The sequence below is a fragment of the Lygodium microphyllum genome, chromosome 3 (genome assembly GCF_053477565.2).
Source record: "Lygodium microphyllum isolate KBCC chromosome 3, Lygodium_microphyllum_v1.1.10, whole genome shotgun sequence".
Lineage (NCBI taxonomy): Eukaryota > Viridiplantae > Streptophyta > Polypodiopsida > Schizaeales > Lygodiaceae > Lygodium > Lygodium microphyllum.
Window position 1 is genome coordinate 13,817,353 of NC_141137.1, and position 26,497 is coordinate 13,843,849.

Sequence of the window (26,497 nt, forward strand, 5' to 3'; positions counted from 1 at the left end):
CTGCATGCAGGGACTAATCAGTCCTCCTTCTGTATTCAGCATTTGTTCCTTGTTTAGTGCAGATTTCTTTCCTCTTTTCTTGCAATCTCTCTTTCTTCCTTTCTCTGTGTGTTTATGTTTCCTTTTTGCTACGCGCTTTCACAATTCTACATTGATAGTACAAAAGAAGCAGTTACTATTTGGAATACATTGCCTAGAGAGGGAAAAGGCAACATGCATGCCACCTATCAACACTCTCCAAAGAAAGACTTTGTATTTGAATGGAGTCTTATTAAGCTTGCCTTCAATAACGGTTGATTTTTTGCTTTTGTATAAGGCCCACACAGCATTGGCCTTGGCCAACAACCAAGAGCAATATCTGGTCAAGAGATGATAGATCTAATTGATGGAAGCACGATGCAGGTGCAACCAAACCACAAGTCTCCAATCTTGCCAAGGATGATCCAAATCAATAGTGGGGAAGGGGTAGCAATCCTATAAATGCATGGAGATCATATCCCATAGATCATGATATCCACGATGGATTCAGAAAGCCCATCTGGCTATGTGGAAAGGCATAAGCATGCTACACACTGATAGGGTTGCATCTACAATAGAGACTGGGCCTTGATGCACCATTCGATTAAACTTGGAACAATCATCCTGTTTGCCTTCTTATGAGAGTTAGCGAAAGAGAGGCAATACTTCCAGCCACAAGGAATTAGTGTATGATCTATCCTTGGGTTGAAGCCAATTCGATTTTTGGGATGACATAGCTTGCATGGAGCTAATACTTTGTTTAGCTCACCCCAATAATGAGCGTGATCCCTACCCTTCGCGAGTAGGGAGATGACGATATCCTCCCTTTGCGATCTTGTGCGCAAGCTCGTACTCGTGCCAATGACGACACTGCCTCGCCCAAGCAAGCGAATGTTGTCGGGAGGCAGTGTTTGCTTGAGTGCGACAGAACACCACCTTTGAGCCGACGCTCGACCTTGGGGTATGTCATCTCTTTGAGGGAATCCGCCGGGATCGGCGGTTTTAGCTGGTGAGAGTCCAGCACTACTTGGGCCCCTATACCGGGGTGCTAGGTGCCTACCCACGCTCCACTCATTGGGAGGAGTCTTCCAAGGACCTTGGTTCTGAAGGAAGTAGTGAAATCATAAGCTAGTGGCACAGGGTTCCGCCTTTGAGTTTGTTTAGGCACCCGGCTCAAAAAACAAAAACAAAAACAAAAACAAAAGTTTCAAGCAAGCTTATTGAATTCTATCTGAAGGAGCCCGATTCACCTTTTGAAGAACTGTCTTCCATGATCATGTGAAATGGGTCAAAAGAACAGAGAAACAAAATTGAGCTTGGAGTCATTATTGAGTATGTGCCACCATGACCCTTGGATTTTAGTAGTACCATGCACAATTTCGCATTCTTCACCAAAAAGCAAGGAATAGAGACCCATGGCTGATTACCCTACACACATGGCTTAAAATGGTGACCAACAGAAAGCAACCATGTGAATCTCAACTTGCAAGACAGCCCCTCCACCCATGCTCTTCAATGTATAGACATGACTCTAGGAAATCCAAGAAATACCAGCACACACCGAATCTTTTTTCCATAGCATGAAATGGATAGGCTTGGTAAGATCATGCTGTACATCAACATCCAAAGGGTAGCAAATGCCTGGCAAAATGACCACGTGGAATTACTGCACCCTGCCACCCTAATGCCTTGATTTAGTGCAGCTAATTTGTGAACAATTTGGTGGCATTAATATGGAGTCCCGAAGCATGCCCAAACATCCAAGGCTTTACAAAGGTTCTCCCTATCAGCTTTCACTATCATCATCAGTCAGTGCTTGCCCAATAAAATGTTAACTAGAAGGAAGCTTACCACAAGAGAAACAATGGCCAGCAAAGGTGCCCTCATTTAAGTCTCAACCATAGTGGATGCATACTAGTGCAATTAAGACACAACCGATTGGGCCTTTTCCTTGTGGTATCCCCATGCACAATCGATTTCTATTGCCTGTCCTCATACTTGGAGGCACCAAAACAGTACCAATAGTTGCCATCACATCCCTTAATAGAGGCCAATAAACAGGGAGACAACTTTCCACCTCAACCCACACTAGATATTCTTGTTCTAGTAAGCGTTGGAAATCAGACATGGGTCTCCATGGCACCACATGCACTGATTGTCTATCAAAGAAGAGGGGGGGGAGGCTGCCCAAAGGGTCATTTTGATTCTTGACTAATGTAAGCATAACCTCATAGAAACCCTTGAGGCCCACAAAAATCTCTTCAAGACAATCACACCATAAAATGGAAGTCAATCACCAACAGATCCAAGGTATCAAGGGGATGACCCCACACTCATAAAATGTAGAGAAGGAGCAAGCACTTTATGTGTGCAAACATAAGCATCCACGATGTCTTCTTCATCACAATTTGAAAGATTGCTATGATTATGTTGAACATATTCACCCAACAAAGAGTTAGCAAATTCTAGCAAATGCTCCCAATCCAAGTCTGAGGAAACATTAGAATGATTCGCAGCCTTCGCATATGAGCATGGCAAAGACTTAGAAGGGATAGAACTCTCTATTAGCAGTCATGCCTTGTCATCTCCCGCTTGTGAGCCTCAGTCTGAGTTAGATGAGGACTTTAGGAGTTCTGACATGCCAATCACTTGTTTTGATGGAGAGGTAGATCATTCTAGAGTAGTGATTTCATTTCATTTCTGTGCGTTTTCTCTTCCAATTAGGATTTTGTGTACATTTCTCATGCAGATTTTGCATTTTCAGTCTACCATCACCTGTCAAATATTGTCCATCCCTGTCGGGATTTTTTCTGCAACGTCAGCATTTACAACTGCATTAAATGCAGTCAGCCCATATTTTGGGCCCTCAGGTATAGGTCGCCCAGCATTTTGGGTTTTGGGCTATATATAGCCCTCTAGTTGATTGGTCATTAGTATTCTTCTATCTTCCATTTGGCAGGTGCACACTCTGACTTCAATTTTCTCCTTTGTCTCAAGTGTAGTCGTCATCATCAGCCTCATCTAATGCCCTCATTGACACTATGGACTGTGTGCAAGGATTGATCAGTCCTCTTCTTATATTCAGCATTCTTTCCTTGTCCAGCACATATTCTTTTCTTCTTTTCTTGCAAAGTTTTTGTGTGTGTGCGTGCACGTGCATGCATGTGTGTTCCTTCTTCTATTGCATAGTCTCACATGGCATCATCGCCAAACGAGAGGACAGAGTAGAGATTGTTGCAAATGCAACCACCCTAGGCTGAAACACAAGCATCAACATTTGCATTTGTTGCAAACGCAGCCTCCTTTGTATAAGGTGACCCCTTTAGGCTATTGGCGATAGTTCTTCCCCATCATGCAATCAAGTTTCTGAGCAAGTGATTGCATATCTTGGCCAAGTGGGGCATCTACACAATGCTTGTAGCTGATTTCTCTTGTCTATTGTAAATTTTGGACCTTGTGGGTATCCTGCATGATATCGAAGATGTCTTATAACTAGTTCCAAGGCTTTGATGATATAGAGGAAGAGCATTCTCCCCACTCCTCCGAATGGTGACAAGATTATCATGAATAGCGCATGGAGATATCACATGACAATGATCATGAAGACAGATGGAGGTCACCTAGCCCATTTGTACAGAATCCCTCTCCTCCCCACTCTCTCCATGTTTCAAAAAAGGCCCATTCTACCAGCCTTAAAATGCCACCTATGGCACCCTCTATTTAGGTGCCCGTACTCCCTCCTTTGTCCAAAGAAGACCGGCTTGATAGTTCAAACTATTCGCTTTGGTCGTGTAAGGTGTAGTGTATCCTTGATACCTTCGATCTTTGGGAGTTTTTTACCCATCCTAATCCTTGTCCAATGATCATCGATGGATCGTGCAGCCCTATAGGATCGGCTCAACTCTAGAGCTTGATCTTTTCTCTTTATGAGCTTATGGGGACCCTCTTCTCTAGCGGTTTCCTCATACCCTCGCAATCTCGGTGATGTGGTTGTGGATTCCCTAGCCCCTAGTGTTTTAGAGGGGGTTTCCAAGGATCGTGAAGAGCTTCTTCATTGGCGGTCTACATTGATGAACTTCATGAACATTGGCATTATTTTTGCCACCCCAAGATCTGCTTCTTCTTTGGCCTTCTGCCACATCCAGGATCTAAGATGGGGTGTTGGCAGTTATGATTGTTGTGCCTTGTCATCTCTTGCTTGTGAGCCTCAGTCTGAGTCAGACGAGGACTATAGGAGCTTTGACATGTTGTCACTTGTTTTGATGGAGGTAGCTCATTCTAGAGCAGCTATTTCATTGCCTTTCTATGCACTTTCTCCTCTAGTCAGGTTTATGTGTACATTTCCTGGGCAGTTTTTGCATTTTTCAATTTGCCATCACCTACTGAATATTGTCCATCCCTGTTGCGTTTTTCCTGCCAATTCAACATTTGCAACTGCATTTAATGCAGTTGGCCCATATTTTGGGCCCTCAGGTGCAAGTTGGCCAGCATTTTGGGTTTTGGGTTATATATAGCCCCCAATTGGCTGGGCATTGGCATTCTTTTGTCTTCCATTTGACAAGTGCACACTCCAACTTCGGTCTTCTCCTCCGTCTCCAGTGCTGCCATCATCATCAACCTGATCTGGTGCCTTCACTAATGCTGTGGGCTGCATGCAGGGACTGATCAGTCCTCTTCTTTTATTCAGCATTCTTTCCTTGTTCAATGCAAAGTTCTTTTCTTTATTTCTTGCAGAGTCTCTGTGTGTGTGTGTGTGTGTTCCTATTCCTTCTTCCATTGCGCACTCACACTCTCATTGCTGCATTTTACAGCAAGGTGTGTATCAGGGCATGGAGCCATTTTCGCAGCCATCTCCTTAGTGCATGGGACCATTTCATCTTCTGGCTCTAAATCTGGTCATGAGGCTTCAACCACTCGATCTATAAAATCTGTTTTGAGCTCAGACATAGTGACAAAAGGGTCTTCTCTGGTGTCATGGCCTGATCTGCTGCAGACCTAACCTGCCCCATCACCAATCTGACCAGTGTGCAACGTGGTCTGCTCTGACATAATCGTGACCTCCCTGCAGTAAATCCCCAGCTCTGTGCACTGCCAAAATGTGTACAGGTCATAAGGTCTGTAATTCTCTTGGCTTACAGGTCATAAGGTCTTCTGTCCACAAGACTGTCTGCACAAGCATCTCCTTACACTGTGGTGTGCAGTTCATCAATTAGGTATTCTTCACCCTAACTGTCAGCCTCTAGTCTGCACCTGTCTGATGTGGCAAACAGAACCTATTGCAGATGCGACCTGCACTGGTGCAGGTACGAGAGGTGCTGTAGCCTGTCTGACCTGTCCAACTGCAGCCGCGGCCAGCAGGTATGGTCTGCTCTAATGCAGAGTTGATGTGACCTGCTGCCATCTGTGTGTGTGTGTGTGTGTGTGTGAGTTATCATGACTTCCATCTGAACAACTTTTGATGGGTCTCTCTCTCCTCCTCTTGATCACCAAAAATTAACATCAATCATTGTTAGCATTAACATTTACCATTAACATTATCTATAACCTTAACATTTTACATTATCAAAAATTAAAATCAACATAAACACCAAATATTTCACCAATACAAAAGATCTCATTACCAATAATGGTTTGCCACATCCTTGGAGCTGTAGCTCGAAGCTTCCCAAGCCCCGTCATCAATGCCACCAAAGACATACCTTGTCATGCTTCATATGGGGGTGCTGTCACAGTGGTTACGCAGCAGCATACCTTGTTGTATCCACCTCTTGCACTTATGAGCAAACAATGGTTTTGTGCATGTCATCGTATCCCACATTAGATAGTAGGTTATGCAGCAACATACCTTGTTGTATCTACCTCTTGCACTTATGAGCGAACAATGGTTTTGTGCATGTCATTGTATCCCACATTAGATAGTAGGCTGACATTTTGATACCATTGAGATACCCCCCTAGGATCCAATTTACACAAAAGACACAACCAATTTTACCCATGGCAAAGAATATAAAGGGAATGGACATTAGACTCACCTCCTAGCCATAGAGTCAAACGTTGAGCTTGGAAGCTAGCAACATACCGTGTCATGACCATGCCCCAAGAGCTAGTGTCCCATACCATTAGCCTACACCATCCTAGTGTTGGAAGTGTTGACCTATGGGCCAAGACTCCAAGGGTGATGATCACACAATGATGTCCAGAAATGGACCTTGAGTCCTATAAATAGGACTCAACTATCTTAAAAGGTACTTTGTGGGTCTCTTACTTTTTGGGAGTACTCTATTAGTGCCCATGGTTAGAGCAAGGGAAATTGAAATGAGTCTTCTTCCTTCTATCAAAGTTCATGGTACTATTGTGACTTTATGTTTGGGATTCTTGCATGGGGACCTCAAGGTTTATCCACAAATAGTTGTTTGTGCAAGAGCTACTTTTTGGTTATTAGTGGTGGCGAGATGTCTAGATGTGGACTTTTGGACTTTTCGGAGCTTCAACAACCTAGCGACCATTAAGGATTAGCAAAGTAGAAATTTACAATCCTAAGGCATTGCCAAGGTGGAGTCGAAATATGAAACTTTTTTCTTCTCAAGAACTACCAAGGATACATGAAGATGCTCTACCTTTCACAGAAGGGGGGGATCCCTATAATCTTCTTGGGGCTACACAGTTAAGTGTTGAGATGGCAAGGTCAACATGTGTGGGTACTGATGATGGATTGCTTGGTTAGATGGATTCGTACATCTACACTTAGCACATTGATGGTCATTATGATCCTCACGTAGCCATAGACTCATCACTTATTATATTTGGTTAGTTACATCTACCTTAGCTGGTATAGGTTTAGTGCTAATTAATTAGTATAGTTAGTTATGCACTATTTGACTTAGTATATACTGCATCTTATCTATACTTTGTGTACATTGTATTGTGTCAGAAACGAGAAAGAAAAATCCACAAGAAAATGTTTTAGCTTCTATCTCTCTTCTTGAATTCTTGAGTGAGCTTCTCCTTGTATGTATTCAAGTAAGCAACAAGTAAAAAGCTCTTCCATTCTCCTACTCTTTCTCTTAGATATTGCCCATGGAGGCACTAGAAGCAAGAGAGAGCAAAAAACTCAGATTGCTATGGTGTGCAAGTAGAGCAATATATATTTTGCAGATATGCCCTTAGGACTTTCTATTGTGTTTTGGCCATCTAAGGCCGTTTCAAGCTCCCTTTTAGCTCCACAAGTTTGTGAATAGTAGTTTTAGGATATACTATAATTTCAGTTGTATTGGCCATTCTTAAGTACGCAAGTTAGAATGTTTATCGAGAAGCAAAAACAAGGTGTATCTACAAATAGGTTGTTGTCAATGAAAAAGGTTGCTTGGTTTATTGTTGTTGTTGGGTGTAAAGTTTCCTAATCTCCATGTGTATAAATTTATATGGGTGTGAACACACCCTTATTTGTATCCTAACATATAAATACATTTTATTCTTTGTGTACCATGACTCACTAGTACACTTATCTTGGGATTCTCTCACTCTCTCTCAACACTAGTCCTGCTCCATTTTTGTCTTGTACTAGGATGCAAGGCATTTTGTTTCTCAAGGATTGTGATGATGCTCTCTTGGAAATCAAACCTGTAGCTATGACAAATGAGGATTGCGCTAGACTCAACAAGAAGGTCATTGCATACATTAAAATGGTTATATCTGATGATATACTTATTGACATTAAGCATCTTAATACAGCTTATGTCGTATGGAAAAAGTTGATAGACACTTACGAAAATTCAACTTCGGTAAATCAAGTGCATCTCATGCGCAAACTTGTGAACATGGAATTGGATGAGTCTAAGCTAGCATCGGAGCATTTGAGTGCTTTCACAAGGATTTTGAGTCAGTTATTGCAGGACTCTGGTTTGCAACCCTTCAATGATAAATTGAAGGCTATTTTCTTGTTGATGACTTTGCGTGATAGCTAGGAGTCTTTGGTTGTTTCACTAAGCAACAACCTTGCTTTAACGTTTGATGGTGTTAGGGGCTCTATTCTCAATGAGAAGATCATAAGAAAGTCTAGTGGAGAAAGCAGTGGTATAGCCTATCATCTTAGAGGCAAGTCAAGAAAGAGGGGTAATGCAAGAAATAGAGGCAAAAGCAAGAGTAAAAGCAAGGGCAAACAACAGGATGTTACTTGCTATTAGTATGGGCACAAAGGGTATAAAGAGCTCAATTGTTGGTACTACAAGAAAGAGCAAGAAAGAAAGAAACAACGAAAGAAAAAGAAGGATAACAATAAATATGATCATGGGTATGCACAATACTTTATCACTTTCATTGATGATTTCAGTAGAAAGTCATGGGTGTATATGTTAAAGAGCAAAAAGAAAGCATTGGATGCCTTTAAAAGATTTCATGCTTTACCACACAGAAAGGACTTAAGTTAGAAGCTATAAGAATGGATAATGGGGGCAAGTATGTTTCTAATGAGTTTAAAAAGTTTTGTGTAATGCATGTCATTAAGAGGGAGTTGATAGCCCCTTACAATCTTGCATCAAATGGCATGGTTGAAAGATATAATCGCACACTTTGTGAGAGAATCAGATGCATGCTGTTCTCACAACTATCTCTCGCAACAATTTTGGGGAGAGGCTCTTAAAACTGCACTTCATGTATGCAATTACTCTCCCAATCGTGCATTGGAAAATGGCATTCTTGAAGAGGTTTGGTTTGGCAAACTTGCTTCATATGACCATTTGCGTGTCTTTGGTTGTGATGCCTTTGTGCATATTCTTGTAAATCAAAGGACAAAACTAGACGTGAAATCTATCAAGGGCATCTTCATGGGATATGGAGATAAGGGAGAGATGGATTATAGAGTTTGACTTCCTCAAGACAGAAAGATAGTTCATAGCCGAGACGTACTATTTAATGAGGCAAAGTTACTGAAAAATATTGCACATGGTGACCTTAACAAAAAGAAGGTTAAATTTCAACATGAACTGTTAGCCATTCAGCAATCATTAGCTGAAGATTTTGTCCCTTTTGATGTTGAAAATGAGCAACAACCTATTGTGCTACAGCCAAAAGATAATGGACAATAAATTGATGCACATGATGGAATAGGACAATAAGAAGAACATGTTGAAAATAGGTTATAGTAAGAAGAAAATGCTGAAAATCAGCCACGAGGTGATGGTGTGCGCATACCTAAGGATGCAGGCCCATTGCCTAACAATACAAATCATTGGGTAAGAAGGTCTACATGTATAAAAAGGAAGCCACAAAGGTTTCAGCCATTTTATGATTGCATTTTATTGACTGATGAAGGTGAGCCTTTGACATTTAGAGAGGCATAGTCATGTGAAAACAAGAGAAAGTGGAAGCTTTCTATGCAGGAAGAGATGAAGTCTTTGTATGCGAATAACACATGGGAGCTTGTATCTTGGCCCAAGGATAGGAAAACTATCCCTAATAAATGGGTTTACAAGGTGAAATATATTGATGGGAAGCCCAAATACAAAGCACGTTTGGTTGCTAAGAGCCATATACAATAGGAATGCATAGACTTCTAGGAGGTTTTTTCACTAGTGGTGAAGATGACTCTGCTTCATGGTGACTTGGATGAAGAGCTGTACATGAAATAACTCGAAGGTTTTACTATTCCAAGGAAAGATCATTTGGTTTGTAAGTTGAAACACAGAGTTTATATGGGCTGAAACAGTCCCCTAGACAGTGGTATTAAAAGTTTGATACTTTTATGCTCAACCATGGATTTAAACGCAATCATGCAAATCACTGCTTATATACTAAAAAGATTGATGATGGAAGTTTTATTGTGTTGATCTTATATATGGATAACATGCTAATTGGAGGAAAGCATAAGAGTGCTTTAAATACTCTTAAAAGGCAATTTAGTTCAGCCTTCGCAATGAAAGATTTGGGGCCAGCTGAACACATTTTAGGTTTTCGCATTAAAAGAGATAGAGGGCAGCACTTGTTGTTTCTCTTACAGGACAAGTACATCAACAAAGTACTTGATAGATTTAATATGATTGATGCTAAGCCTCTTGGTGTGCCTTTACCGCCACATACAAAGTTGATTGCCCAAAGGATAATGCAGCTATTACCATTATGAAGGGCATATCTTATGCATCAGCTTGTGGTTTTTTGATATGTACCATGGTTGCAACTCGCCTTGACATTGCTCATGCAGTGGGAGTTGTTAGTAGACTCATGTCTAACCCTGGCAAGCCACATTGGAAAGTAGTGAAATTTATCTTTAGATACTTAAAAGGTACACAAGAAAAGTGTATATGCTATGGAAAGGGTACACTAGAATTATAGGGATTCTGTGATTTGGACATAGCAAGAGATCTTAATACTAGAAAATCTACTAATGGGTATGCCTTTACTTTGGCTGGTGGGGCTATTTCTTGGTGTTCAAGGTTGTAGAAAATTGTGGCATTGAGTACTATAGAGGCTAAATGTATTTCAGCCATAGAAGCTTCTAAGGAAGCTATTTGGCTCAGCCATTTGGTCAAGGATTTCGGTCTTTCTTTACGTATTGCTTGGTTGTGATAGCCAAGTAGCAAATGTCTAGCTAAGAATGCCATGTTTCATACTCGTACCAAACATATAGATGTTCGGTATCATTTAATTCGACAGGTCTTGCTAAGAGTCTTGCTAAGGCTCAGCATGAGCATTGCAATCGATTAGTGGGAGTTGACTAGCTTAAAGTACCACTTCAGGCCTTTAAGTGGGAGGTTGTTGATATAAAGTCTCTTAATCTCCATGTGTATGTGAACACACTCTTATTTGTATCCTAACATATAAATATATTTTATTCTTTGTGTACCATGACTCACTAGTACACTCATCTTGGGATTCTCTCGCTCTCACTCTTAACATTGCACACTCATCCCAATATTTGTACACATATTGTGAAAGGTTATAGAAGACTTATTTGTTGTTTGGTACTCAGTTTTGTCATAGTTGCTAAGAACAATAGAAATCCTATTATTGAGAAGTAGAAAAAAATAATTGCTCATCATGGAAGTTTTGTATGATGAACTTTTTTATTGGAAAATGCCTCTACGAGTTTATTTCAAGTGAAGAAAAGAAACTTGATATAGTTGCTAGGGGTTTTGGACATAGTTGCCAAGGGTTTGAAATATGAGGTATGAAATCGGTTTTCAAAGTTTCATATGAGTTTTCCAAAACATAAGAAATGGGTTTCTTTCGAGATGAAAATTATTGAAATTTTATATTCATATAAAAATACTTCTAGTCCCATGGATCATAACAAAATATATTTTGAACATGATTCAACATTGTATACTAAATCTATGTGAACAATCAATAGACCAACAATTCACATAATATACATGCAGTACACCATATTGCACTATTCATTATGCAAATTTAACATTTCATGAATATAAAGGAAGCATGATGCCATAGATTTGCTTAAACATACAAAATGCAATCAATGTTAAAATAATAGCAATAACAATGCGCGTCTCTAAATTGTATCAAAATGAATCCATGGACCATGTGATTTGCAATATGTGGTATATCACATGAATCACAAAAGCTGCTAATAAGCATGTTTAAACTTCAAATGACAATGAAATTAAGAATCCTAAACTCAAAATACCCTAAAGGCCAAATCCCAAGTCCTAAATTAAAAATCTTAAGTCAAGTCTCAATGGTATCCATATCCTCATCCACACCTATCTTCTCATCTCTTGACTCAATGGCATCAGTCTCATTCCCATTGTTATTCTCACTCCCAAAAGACTTCTCAAATGTATCCTAAAGAGCTAGAGGTACCTTTAAAGTACTAGCACCACCTAAAGTTGCTTTTTGAGATCGTGTGGCACAAGGTGTAGTAATCTCCTCGTACAGCATAGTATAGATCTCTCTCCTCGTGTGGAACATCTAGCAATTCTTTGCATTTCATAATATCTATCTTGTTGAGATTCACTTGGAAGGTTTAAAGGAATAGTCACTTTGCTCAAGCAATTATAGATTGGAATGGCAAAAGATTAATCTCTCTAGTCGTTGTATAGAGAGTTTATTCTCTGCTTGGTATGGAGCAAGGCCCATGTACTCCAATTTCTTTCACAAGGCCTAGAGCTACAATCTCGTGAGAGAACTCTCATTGCAATGCATCTCTGATAGAAGACATGTCAGAAAATTCAAAGCTTATATAAAAATTCAGAAGTAATATGTATTATGGAAGTTAGTTGATGAATCAAATGTTTACTGTTACCAAGATAAATATCTCGATGCTGTATTTTTTCCACCAAGAGACTGGTTGCAACTATTCGTGTTCTTGCTCTGCAATGCGTGATCCGAATACACTACTCTAATTATGAAAAAGAAGAGATTCATCTTTTAGTTTCAAAAGCTATCATAGTCATCTTCCATAATCTTGTTTACATGCTCATTCCATCCATCCTCTAGTTCTTTGTTGACATATCGTTGCTTGTTCCTTCATAGAGAATAAAGAATATGAGCAATGGCATGGATAGGCTTACCATGTCTTTCAAAACCCTAACCTTTCATAGGAAAAAGAAAAAGGGTCCATATTCTCTTAGTTTCGAAAGCATATTATAGTCATCTCTCATAATCTTGTTTATATGCTCATTCCATCCATCCTCTAGTTTTTTGTTGACATATTGTTGCTTATCCCTCCGCAGAGAATGAAGGATATGAGCTATGGCGTGGATGGGCCTATGAAACCAATCCTATCATTGGTTCCATATGTCTTTCAAATCCCTTGCCTTTCATATAAAAAAGAAAAATATAATGAAATTCCAAATTTTTAGAGAAAAGAAAAATAGGATGAAAGAAACTCTTTATCTTACAACAATCTTCATTCTAAAAAACTATGTATCTGGAAGCTGATGTTAGAGATTTAGTCATCCCTTGGACAAGCATGGAAAACATATAAACACTCTAGGATAGATTTACACATTTTTGGATCAGGTCAAATACATTCATACAGTCGCCGACTATTCGTAGCAATTCCGGCCAATTAGGCAGGTGACGTAGCAGTTGGGCAGGTGCCATGTGGCATGCATGCTGCATTTTCGCTGCAATTTGTCAGTTTATTATTTATTTTATGTAGGTGGGCTGTTTTGGCAGTAGTTGGCCAGCATGATTATTTTGTTGTTTTTCTTTTGACCTATTTATAGGCTGGCCTGGGTCAAACATCATGCAGATTTAGTATGTGCAGGTGTGAGAGCTCTTGTGGATACATTCGATAACCCATTATATATATTTGCTTCCTTTATTCAGCTTTCATCATTGCAGATTTCTATGTTATACTCTCTCTCTCTCTCTCTCTCTCTCTCCATTTGCTTTCAATTTGGTCATACGCTTCCGCACTTGCTGCACTCTAACATGGTATCAAAGCGATGTAGAAGGGCTAATTGATGGTGGGCAGACTTGAAGAGGAGATTTCAGCATGACAAAAGGTGGTGTTTTCAGTGTTCGATGGTGAGCAAAGGAGCTGCACATCGACACAAGGCTAAGACGAGTGGAGAAGTGCAAGAAAGGAGCAAAAGTGTTGATTTTTTGCTGTTTGTGAAGGAGAAAAGGTTGTGTTTTCAGCCTTTTGTTGTTGCAAACTTTGAGTTTTCATTGCCTTAGGTAGTTGAAACAAGTTCGAGATGAGTGGAGGAAGCCCTAGCAAGTTGCATATTCAAGGTTGCCTTTGTTTTTGTGCAGGTTATTTAGGTGACAATGTCTTCTGAGCTCAATGTGGAGTTTTAGGCTATTATGAAACATCAGGTCCTTGTATTATTGGCTTTTCCTTAAGAGGAGAATTACCGCATTTGGTAGGTAATGATGCTTGCCATCTTAAGAGTCCTATGATTTGTCGGAGCTTGTGACCGACGCCATAGACCATTTTAGAGTCCGTGATTCATCCAAGCTTTCTTCTAATGAGAAAGTTGAGTTGGATATGTGTATATGTGCATGTTGTTGAATCCTAATCTAATACCTAATGATGAAGTTGTCATGCCTGATAAGTGTGTCCTTTAACAATTCTTTCATAGCAGGTCTTGATTATACATAAGTCTTACGTAATATGTAGAGCTCTCTCTTCCTAAGGAGATTGGCACCATGTAGATAAGTCCCTTTCCCAAGATCAACAAAGAGTTGTCAATACCAGGGCTGTCTCCGTATGTAATACAAACTATTTCGTATGGTACGATCCATATAGTACCATACCATACATATTCATACGATTTAATATGAAAAAATTGGCACTTTTTGGCCACTCTTTCCCAAGGCTATAACTTTCTTTCTTTCTTTCTCCTTTCTTATTTTCTCTTCTTTCTTTCTTCTTTCTCTCTTCCCAAAGCGTGTCACACCCTCTTTTTCTCTCAAGCCTCTCCAGCTCTCTCAAGTCTTGCTCTCCCTCTAGCCTCTCTGTTTCTCAACCTTCTCTCTCAAGCCTACTCTTATTTGTATAATCCTTCATGTATGATATATCCACTCCCATCCGTGTACCATACTGTACGTATTTGTATGATGTAGTACCAAAGAATTGGCCCTTTTTGGTCACTCTCCCTTAAGCCTACGTGTTTCTTTCTTTCTTTCTTTCTTTCTTTCTTTTTTATTCTCCTCTCTCTCTCTCTCTCAAGCCTCAGACACCCTCTTTTTCCCTCAAGCCTCTCCATCTCTCAAAACCCTCTCTTTCTCTCTAGCCTCTCTTTCTCAATCATCTCTCTCAAGCCTACTCTTATTTGTATGATCTTGTGTATGATGTATGCACTCTCATCTATGTACTTATAACTTGTAGGTAACAGTAGTGCATGTTGCGCATGCGGCATGAGGTTTTGGCATGTTACCCCTAAATATTCATCTTATATACTCTAATGGCATTGCTATTTAGAATTAAAACATCTATTCTACTACTTTAGTTCAAAATAATCAAGTTTTAAAAATTTTCATACTAAAATCGTACCGTACCTTATAAAATCTCAAGGTACCATTTAGCACCATATTTATCGTGCCATACTGTATCGTACCTTTTGTACCCAACAACTATGGTCAACAGATTCTTGAGTGGCCTCCACAAATGTAAGCTTAATCATGAAGATGATGTGCCCCATGATTGTGGCCTCGGCAATGTGTGAGGTACCAATGAGGTGGGTAGAGTGAAGCCAACCATGCAGCTTTGCACAAGAGGGTGCCCAAAGGCTATGATTTCAGCATAGGGCATTGCCTTTGGTGATTGAAGTTGCTTCTTAGAAAGAACAATGTGCAAGGTTGTAGACTTGGGTACAATAGCTCATTGGACCAGACTAGAGGTTTCCATTGTGTGTGCTGTATAAGTGAACCCAAACCTGCAGACTGTGGATGCCACACCAAACAGTCAAAGAAGGCCGTTGCAAAGGGAAGGAATGACAAAACTGTGGACTCTGCACCAGACAGTCGAAGAAGGCCATTCCAAAGGGAGGGAACAACAGTGGGGTGCAGCTGGAAAGCTGTGGAGGGTGGCTGCGTGTATGACAAGCTGTGCGCAGCTACAGGAAGGAACAACCAGGGGTTGCAGCTAGAAAGCTGTGGAGGGTGGTGTCTACCATGTGTGGCAAGCTGTGTGCTGCCACAGCACAGAAGAGTGTGGCCTCGGCAATGTGTGAGGTGTACTAATGAGGAGGGTGGAGTGAAGCCAACACTGCAACTCTAGAGGCTGCTGAACTGGCAGGGGAGCCGATGGGATGGGATGGGAAGAGGAGAAATGTGTTGATGACCAGAGCATGTGTGTGCGCAAACTGTTGTAAACAGGTGCACAAGCAGGGGGAGAGAGAGCAGCGAGGAGGTGAGGAGATGCTGCAGCAGAGGGTGGCAGAAGGTAAGGGTGGGCATTACAACATTCAGATGATGGTTGCCCGACTGGAGCATGTTGCATGTAGAATCAACCAGAGTAATGCGTTAACGCATACTACTGCTAGACGGTGATCTGATATGGGGGTCCCTCAACTGGAGCAAGTTGCACATAGAATCAACCAGAATAATGGGTTAATACACTACTGCTAGAGGTGATCTGATATAGGCTAGCTGTGATTTTGCTACTTATTTACTTTATACAAGGGGGAACTTTAATATTAGCTAGGTGTAGACAATGGTGTATTCTTTGTTGCCCTGTGTGTGGGTTTTCGAAGGGAAGCTCTCATGTGGACCTGTATCCTCCTCTGACTAATGTGGAGCTTTTTTTTATTAGACAATTTAAAAGAGCATCTACTCCCAGACACCAGTGGGAATATTCTGGTAATACATGTCCCATTTACGTGAGCTTTTGCCAGTGAATCTTGCGTTCCTATCGACAGGATGGTGTTGTCCGTGACCCTTATTCATTGGGCTACTCAATCATTGGAGATCATTACGTGGTGCTAACCCCACATGTTGTGCAGATGTATTGCAATGCATTTCTGTTTGTAAGGAAGCTTTATTCATATGAGATTCTACTGGACTAATCAGATAAAACCATGAGAATACCCATGATGAAATTGCTGTGATCTATTTTTCTGTCAATTGGAATCTGACTTGAAGAAGAATCCAAATAAATAGTTATTCTATCAACCGCGGAATTCCTTTCAGCCCTTGACATTCTCGTTTTATTAGCTATTTAGAAGATTAAGTGATAGACGTTAAAGATTGAAATGGAGAATCAAAGTTTGGACTTCATTCCTACTGAAATCCGAGACTGTCTTGTTCAGATTGGGATAGATGGATGTTTCTTTTTGGCACCTATCCGAGACCGGAAGTGTTTGTAAGTTTTGCTTATGATCTCTATAACAAGGGGTGTTCTCCAAAGTGCGCATTAGCACATAGTAAGAGTGACAGCTGCTCTTAACATGACATGGCTTGGGCTGATTCCGTTGAGATATTTTATATAACATTTTTTTCTCCAGGAAATATAATTTTGTTAGAAACACGTATTTAATCATTTTCTCTGGGGTAAAATACACACAGTACAAATATAAAGGAAGCAAGACATAGGTCAACGACTCCCTAGCAATCTGCTTAAGGGAGCTATGATACTGATTCGGGCTGGTAGAACAACGATTCAGGATAGCTATGATGCCAATTCATGCAGGGAGCTAGGATTGTGATGAAAATGTCGAACTGTTTGTGAGAAGAATCATCCATGATTACATAATGAAGAGGATGCATCTGATGTAATTTCTTTGCAGACTACCATTGATTTCTACGCGAATCGGCGAAGACGACGCCAAGCAAGGCTTGAAGCAAGACAGAAAGGAGAGGTAGGACATGCATCATTGCTTCCAGAGTGATCCCCGAGTGAGCAAGGAACTGGAAAAATAAATTCACAGGGAGAGCTAACGTTGTTTCCTATTTTATAGAGCACCACATGTAATACTGCTGGTGGCTCTCTGTGTATGGAACTGTAGTGGACTGTGCGCATTTTGCTCGCTGATCAGGTATGCACCTTCAAAAAATGACAGGTTGTTTTCTCTCTGACAGAAATCGGTTCTTCCACAGCCTGGAAACGCGTATGACCTAGGAAAGCTCAAAAACTTGCAAGCGCTGTTCGATAGAGGTGGTGCTTATTGGTGGTTGTTAATGTTTCTACCCCACAAATATCCTCCCAAGGGCGACGGTATTCATTTTGTGCAGAAAGACTCGGAAAGAAAGTTGAACAGCTAAGATTCCGCTCTTGATGACACGGGAACTTACCCTCCTGACTGGACATGTAATTCTTTCGAGACAGACCACTGGAGCGCAGTTGCCCTTCCTGTACTTACTAGTCCTCCAACTTCCCCATATCTAGCAGATCACTGGCCTTTCGTTTTTCGCACTTGTTTGATGTGTTTTCTGTTTCCATACCTGGCTACGTGATCAGATACACGTTGACGAAGATGCAGCCACGCCGTGGTTGATGACAAAAAGCCGCTAATGCGACCACAAGACTATAAGAGTTCAGAAACGAGCCCAAGAAGAAAGGCATTTCCCGTTCTGCACAGCTCGAGAAGAAAGGCATTTCTCGTGCGTAGAACGCACCAAAGCTTGTGGCGATGTCAATTTGATGCAATTTTCCAACCAGTAGTCACATAAACTACAGCGGTTCAGTTGTTTAGTTGCAATAAGGTTGGAGCATGGGGTGCCTTTCACCATTTAAACAGCATTTGCTTCTTTCGACATACATATATATAATATTGTCAAAGATGGTAAGATGGATTAAACATAATTATTGAGAAACAGCATTCCATTCAACTTGCCTTTTTTTAATTATTGTGATTATTTGACCAGTGTAACAATCTACACACATCAAAACTTCAGCTTGAAAAGGTTGTATGAATACTAATTTGGACGTCTCTTTGTTTGACATTGTGATGGATGTTTACAAAATCTAGGAAATTACAAATCAAGGGACAAGTTTTACCAAGGCATGAAGCCACTAGTATATGTGATTGCATGACCCCTCTAAATTTGGGGTTTAGTTGAAAAACTAAATCCTTTAGATGCATAGAGCTTTTGACAATCAAATGCCCACAAACATTCTCTAAATGAAGTTTGTAAAAGTGCTTGTATTGAGCCATCCCACCATCATTGTAGGCTTTAGTGTGCTTTGCCCTTGTGGAGGCTACATAAAGAGTTGACATTACCCACTTCAACCATGTGTAGTCCTTGATAAAGCAATGTTGTATTTGGTTTTGCAAAAGGTTTCCTCTATGATTAGTTGATTATTGATTTTCTAGTCTTGCCAAGTGTGTTCCAAGTCTAACAAAGGGAAGGGATATCAAATAAGCATAGAATTTGAAATTGTTGCCCATAGATCATGGTACCCTCTAAGCACATGAAAGTTCCTTTGGATGGGATGAATTGAATGCAAAGTGGTGTTGGAGGGCTCCCAAAGCATCAACAAGAGAGACTAGGCCTTTGGGGACTTTCTATTAATGGCAACACAAAGCTACTATTCAGAACACAACATTGAATAAAGTCCATTGGATGGCTATCACACATCTCCATGTCTAAAAGTCCACTACTCCCTATTTGTTTAGGTGTATATATATAATCCCCCCAAATTTTGAGTAATGTCAAATTGTGGTCTTTTTTCCACAACATGAAGTGGATGGACCACTTACATCCCATAAGATAGTCTTTTGACCAAAGCAACAATGGTAAGTAATGTAAGATCGTGGGCAATAATAATGTTTGGAGATATGCAGTCAACATTTTAAAGAGGAAGGCAAGGGCACCTTAAGAAGCACTTTGTAACTTCCACTCTCCAAGAATCAAGCATAATCCCCATTTTCCAAACTAATTGACAAGGACAGATCAAAGGTGGTGTAATTTCATTTGCATACTTGCAAAATATTGCTTCAAGCGAACATTTCTCCAACATTCCAAGTGGCAAATTTCATAAGGAACACAAGGACAATTTTACATATAATCTTCCCTTTGCCTTTGTTTACCATGCAACTAGCAACTCTTCATCCAAAAGTTTCTATTATAATGCAAATGCATTTTCCCCATGGCCTTCTCTCTTTGAAGCAAAAGGTTGATTTATATTCTTAGCATTCTTGATTAGGAATCTTTAGTCCCAAGGTGGGATCACTTTTACTCCCTTTTCAAATGCAACATAAGCAAGTGGATTAGGCAACTAGACCACTTGTAGCCTCAAATCATAGCCGAACATAGTACTTAATGACCCATTTTCCTTTCTACACTCCTTCGTGGGTTTGTCCTTCCTCCTTGCATAAATTTGAATCACTTCATTGCAATCTACTTGGCTACCAACAAGATGTCCAATCTCGATCTTTCTACGCTTCTTGTTATGTACCACCTACCATTTAGAATCGGCAATGAGCAATGGCTAAACTAGTTACCTATCCTTATCCTTGTCATACTCTAAATGGAACACTTATGGCTACACCTTTAGGAAAGCCACCATCATACATTCCAATAGTATCAATCACATCAAGATTTATATTATACATTCTAATATTGGTATCAATCAAATCAAGATATTCATTCTTTTTGCAAGGAATTCTACCATAAAGTGTCCAAATTGCCCATAAGGGAATTAACGACCAGTAATGTGCACCATTTTAACCCAAAACCTCAATTGATGCATACTCATGAAATTAATATGGGACCAATTGGAATGCATCTTGCCAGTATCCCAAAGCGTGCATATGTGATACCTATTCATTGCATGCACACTTGGGGAAACCAAAACCTTCCCAATGGTAGACATAGCATTTTCTAAAAGTGGCCAACATTCCATAAATTTTTGCTAAGATACCCCAAGTCTCTTTTACACTTGTTGCATTCGGAATGTAGCCAACCATGCTATCACTTACATTGATGTTGATGCATTAATGAGATGTCACTTGGAGAAGTTTTTTCTTGATGAGTGGTTAGAAATGATCTTTTTTTTTTAAGTCATGTGGAGCAAATATGAAAATATGTGGAGCAACTAAATTGATAGCAAATGACACGAATGGTTGATTGGAATTTGAATTCACAATCAAGTAGGCTATAGCAGAAGCAAACAATCCAATGACAATAGAAATGATTAGACACTCAAAAGAAATATATTGATTGGAGATAAGTAAAACAAAAATAAGATATATGAATCAAGTATTCTCACACTCCCTCACTCTCCTTTCTCTCACATACAATCCCTCATACAATAGGTACTGAGACCAACCTAATATATAACAATGAATATGGTAGATTGCTACTTTGTGTGAAAATTGTAGATCGGTAAATGTTAATTCAGTATTAGTTGGAGTAATATCTCGATGATAAGAATGGTGAAGGTATAGATCATGAGTAGAGAAACAACTTTGTAGAAGAGACCAACTTGATCCAATGGAAAGATCCTTTTAGGTTTACGCTCCAAGCTCGATGTGTCCTATGATCCTTGAAATGCAAGAAATGTAGGTAGCTAAGGTTGGATTGCATCTATCTTAGCATAAAATAAGAAATTGATTAACTCAATTGTGAAATTATGGAGAGTTAACTTTTGAATATTTTCTCTTTTTACATCAACAAAAGTTAACGATCATATCTGAAGTTATTAGCTCTAGAAGTTTGCACTATCGTATGGAGTTGAGTAGTTGAGAAAAATAAGGCCTAAAATGTAGGAGTACTTTTGATCAATCAATGCACATGTAAAACTAATATGTCCATAATGGAATGTGCTTATTGAGATTACTTACATATCATAGATGGTTATGATAATCCCATGGCAATTATGCATTTATCTAAGGCCGTTGTGTGCTAGTTGTAGTTGCATATATACCACTTAGCATCTAGAGTGTAATTTCCTATATGCTAGTTAGCAGCTTGGGTGCAGTTGTCATTGTGTGCTAGTTAATAGTTACATGTATGCTAGTTATCAACTAGGGTGGTGCATTTGCCTATGTGCTAGTTAGCAACTACTTGTGGATTGTATGCTAGGGGGTTGCAATTGCATGTATATTAGTTAGTAGCTAGGGTGCACTTGCCTATATGCTAGTTAGTAGCTGAGCTTTATCAAAAACCAAAATGAAGTGATACTGATGAATGTAGAAAAAACAGAGCATGTAATGTAAATGGGTTTTTGTAATATCTACTCAGGTACACAAAGGCAATGCTCTTTGTAAAATTTGAATGGGTCTCTATAACATCTTCTTGCATAGGTTGAGAAAGAGATAGTGTTCTTTGTATTTAAAAGAATACTTTCAAGATCCTCTTGCACAAAGAGAGATAGAGGTTACCAAACTAAGAGACTACTTTCCTTAGTCCTTCACTATAGCATTAAAGCATGTATACCAGAAGAAAAAGAGACAAAGAAGATTCTGATCTAAATTTGAGCTTTTCTCCAAATACACTTACTTAGATTTACAAAATAAGAGTGCTACTAGTAATCCAAATAACAACTTCAAGAGCTTTTGTAGAGAGCACATACAAGAACTCTTGCCAATCCAAATGACACCTCAAGCTTCTTACTAATGGTGCATGCTATCACACCAAAAAAAAGGAAGAGACAAAGTTTCTAAGGGAGACAAAGAGGAACTAGAGATTGAGAAAGAGAAAGATGACAAAGAAATTTGGCAAAAGCAAAAAGAATAGAATAATATAAATGGAAGAGATCAAAGACTTCAAAATAATCAAATCTAAAAAATAAATTATGATCAAAATGGGTGGCTTTTTGAGGTTTTAGCAAGGGTTATTGACATGTCAAAATCAAGTTTTTCATAAATGAGGTCTACTTAAGAAGAAAGAAAGAGTATGAGAAAGAAAAAAGAGGAGGCATCATTGTTATTTAATGTTAGTTTGACCCTAACGTTAGAAGAAAACAAGCATTTAATGAGGTCAAATCCCTCCTTTTTTATCTAACTAGGATGTGATTAGCAAGTTAATCTAAAAATAGGCTCTAATGACGAGGTATGGGGAACTTGTATGATCAAGCATGTACATTTATTTGAAAACAACAAGACATGGTAAATGCTCATCATGAAATGTTTAACACCTTTTAGAGAAAACAAGGCCCCAACCATATCCAGTATGTAGTAAGGACAAAGATAAAACTTATCTTCATCACTCTTATTTACAATAAAATTCACTCAAATAACTTCCTTCTCTTACCATTTCTCCCACCCTCGTCATGAGGCTTGTTTGACCTCTTATCATGTGGTTTGCCCAAGATGGCTTTTCCTTTGTTATGCATCTAACATCTCTATTTTTAAAGGACCTCTAGAGAACGCTTTTCTTTAATCTGGCACTCAAAGCATAAGCTACATCTCATAGAAAGTATCGTACTCTAGAGGCACACATGCATGACATATAAGATGAATTATCATCTCAAAGTTGCACTAGAGCTAAGGCTATTCAAGAGGCACAAGGAGCTTAGTAGGACCTGTAGCAGGAAGTGCAAGCTCCACAAGCCTAGTAGACCCTACAAAACGAACTAAAAGTCCTACAAATGTAAGGTGTTTTTTGCTATTACTAGACTATCAAGCATTGCCTACATGTTCATCATTGTGAGAGCTAGGGTATCTATGCACCATTCTCGTTTCCATTGTTTCTTATCCTTATTGCATGTATTTTACACTTTCATTATTACATGTTGTAATGCAAACTATTCTTAGGCTATTAAGTACATTGGCCCTATGCATCTTTAGGCTATCAAGCACATGAGCCATATTAATTTTTATTTTTAAAAGTAATGGTCTTTGTGCACCATTTTTGCTTCCACTTATCTTCATATCACTTGATATAGGCAATACTTGATTTCAAATGTAAATCTTATACCAAATAGAAAATATCACCAAAGTTTTAATGCATGTATGATTTTTGACAATTCTAGGTCAAGGGTAGCATAGTTCTTCTCATAAGGTTTTATCTTTACGAAGGAGTATGCCATCACATGTTCTTATTGGGTTGAGATGTATCTACTACAAGGATGTTGGCATATGTTATGACTTTGAACTCTTTAATGAAGTTGGGTCGCTTCAAAATAGGAGTGGTGGTAAGGCACTCCTTTAGTTTATCAAAACTCGCAAATTATTAATCAATCTAAATTGTCTAAACCTTCTACTTGAGTAATACAAGTGAGAGTTGCTATTATTAAGACATAATCCTTAATGAAAATACAATACCATCTAATAAGCCCAAGAAAACCTTTTATCTCTCTCACATTCTAGAGTGGAAGCCAACATTGCATATCCTTGAGCTTGGGAGAGTCAATAGTTATCCCTTCTTTAGTCATGGTAAACTCAAATACTCAATCTTTTTCTAAAATAAAGCATTTCTCTTCTTGTGTGGTTTGAGAGTCTCTAGAACAATCAGAAGGTGATGTTGATGTTCTTCATCCATCTTTGAGAGGAGATCAGGATATCATTGAAAAACATGAGTACAAATTCATCAATGTAAGGGTCAACAATGTCCTAAACAAACATGTTGAAGGTAGTTGTATTGGTTAGACTAAAGAACATAACAATAAATTTCTAGTACTCAACCTAGTTTTGAAGACTATTTTTGGGTTGTCTTTTTCCTTGATTCAGATTTGATAATAACCAAATCTTCGATAAATCTTTAAGAAGATCTTACCACCTTACAGCTCATCCAAGTGTTCACAAATTAGGGGATGGGATACTTGTCTTTGACAATTACTTGATTTAGTCCCCTATTGTCAATACATACTCGAAAAGATCCACCCATCTTCCATTGAAAGAGGACAAGAGCACCCTAGGGTGATTTACTTGGGCAAATAAAGCCTTGATCCAATAGCTTTCTCAATTTCTCCTGTAATCCTATTAATTTAGGAATTGACATCTTGTAGGGACTCTTGGCAATTGGTCCATCTTCGAGTACTAATTTGATCTCATGGGCTAGATGGGAATTTGATTATCACTTTAGACAATGTGTTGGAAACCTTCTTAACAATGGTATGTCAACTTTATTGGGAACTATCAAATCCAATCATACAATACAATCGTAAATTCCTAATGACATAACCCTGAAGTTGGTATTTGTGGGTACTTCCAAAAAGACCAACTTGAGCTCAACTAGCGATTCCTTGGTTCGATTTAATCCTAATTGAATTCTCTTCATAGAATTAGGTGAAATGAATTAGTGGGTACTTCCATTTTCTATTAGGATTTGAAAAAGAACGCTTTATAAGCAATTCATATTTGGGTAATAGTAGAGAATTGACATCATGCCCCTAAGTTGTCCCACTAAAGCATGGATAGAGCTTCTTCCCATCTCTTCTTAGAGGGAGGGATCCATTTCTTCACAGTTACTAGCACAAATACAACCTCAAGTAACTCAACCTCCTCTACCATGGTAAGAAAAGGTTGCGATAAGTATTCGTATTAGCATTGCAACAATTATTTGAAAATCACGCCCAAAAGTGATGTTTGATTAGACTCAAGCATCTCATCTAATTGCCTCTACTATTGTTGTTATTGACATTGAGGTGGTTTCTATTCTTGTCATCATTGTTGTCATCATCATCATCATCATGCTTGTCTTGGTCCCCATTGTCATTGTCGTTGTTGTTGTTGTTGTTGTTGTTGTTGTTGTTGTTGTTGTTGTTGTTGTTGTTATCATTGTCATCATTATCATTATCATCATCATTATTGTTTTTGTTGTTGAGCACATTATTTTTGCGAGCTTTTGATTTCGTGCTTTTTCAATTGAAACTAGTTTTTTGAGCTTTTTGAAACAACCTTGGATATTTTTTATAAATGACATTGACATTATAGTTCGTGAATAAATGTCATATCACACACTACTGCTCTTTTTTAGCATGAAGATATGTGATATATAATGCATCTATGACCGTTTTGGAGCTCCCAACAAAATTCACACTATCCGTAATAGAGGGAGCAACACTATTAGAATTGGAATTTTCAACCTTTTTAGCAAGAAATTGTTACTTAATCCACTCTTGTGTGAGGGGAAAAAATGGTGACCAAGAATTATCCAATTACAAGGCCACATACCTGATATTTAAAGCGCAAATTACTCTCACCTCTTGAGTCACATCTCCTTATTCTTGCCTACGAAAAGTGTCCATAACTGGGCTTTACCCAATCTTGGTAGTATCTTCTTTTATCAACCTTATGGTGATGGAGATAATCCTTTGATACTTGGTATCCTAACAACGTGGCAACTTCAAATGCTTAGTAAGTATGGTTATGATAGCTTGCTAGCAATGGATGCGACATTTGGCACTAATAAATATAAGGTACTATATTTCTTGTTCTTTCTTAGCTTTAATTTTTTAATTATGTTATCCCTTGAAAAAATTATTTGTTAACTTCTCTATGCAGTTCCATTTGTATACAATTATTGTGTTTGATCATTTTCGCAATGTAGTGCCTGTGGCATGGACCATTACATCCTCTTCTTGTACCACATAAGTTACATCCTGGCTAGCTACATTAAGAAATCGATTCTTGGACTATAACAATTCATGGGAACCAAATGCTTTTATGGTGGATGATGCTCAAGCAAAAATCAATGCTATTCGTTAAGGTTTCTTTCTACAATTACATTTGTTGTCTTTTCTCATCATCGTTAACCACAAAGTGGTTTTATCCATTTGTGTTTTCACAAGGTTTTTGGTGTTCCTATGTATCTATGTATATGGCAAGTTTGTGTTGATATGTTTAGAGCACTTTGCAACATTATAAACATGCAAGGTACACCTAATTCACATGAGAATGCTAGGATAGATGAGGTTCAAACTCTACTATCAGAGTTCTATGAAAAATACAAGAGGAACAATCATTCATCAAGTACTTCAAGGATACATGGTCATCTTGTATAGGTAACCCTATATACAATAGTATGCTTGTTGCCCAATTCAAAGCTGAGACCATTATTGAAGCAAGCCATGCAAATGTAGATACTATGTATGATTCCCTTCTTTCTATATTGTTCCTTCTCTTCCAACTTTTCCTATTAGTAGGGACAAGGAATACATACTACTATTAGACAAGGAATACAT

At 38.9% G+C, this 26,497-nt stretch overlaps 1 protein-coding gene across 6 annotated transcripts in view; it reads left to right on the forward strand.

Annotated features, from left to right (window-relative positions):
* Positions 1 to 18,394, forward strand: part of LOC148038069 (uncharacterized) — a 101,439-nt gene extending 83,045 nt beyond the window's left edge. Inside the window, exons 10-12 of one of the 6 annotated variants that reach the window (XR_015688947.1) lie at positions 17,214 to 17,285; positions 17,506 to 17,778; positions 17,885 to 18,394. Coding sequence is in view for 5 of the 6 variants with exons in the window: in XM_087668598.1 (XP_087524724.1) it covers positions 17,214 to 17,285; positions 17,506 to 17,688 (255 nt within the window). In the remaining variant the exon portion in view is untranslated. Of the gene's footprint in view, positions 1 to 16,736; positions 16,790 to 17,213; positions 17,286 to 17,505 lie in introns of all 6 variants that reach the window. The other 5 variants (XM_087668590.1, XM_087668598.1, XM_087668584.1 and 2 more) reach the window with 5 other exon arrangements.
* Positions 18,395 to 26,497: the final 8,103 nt, after the last annotated feature.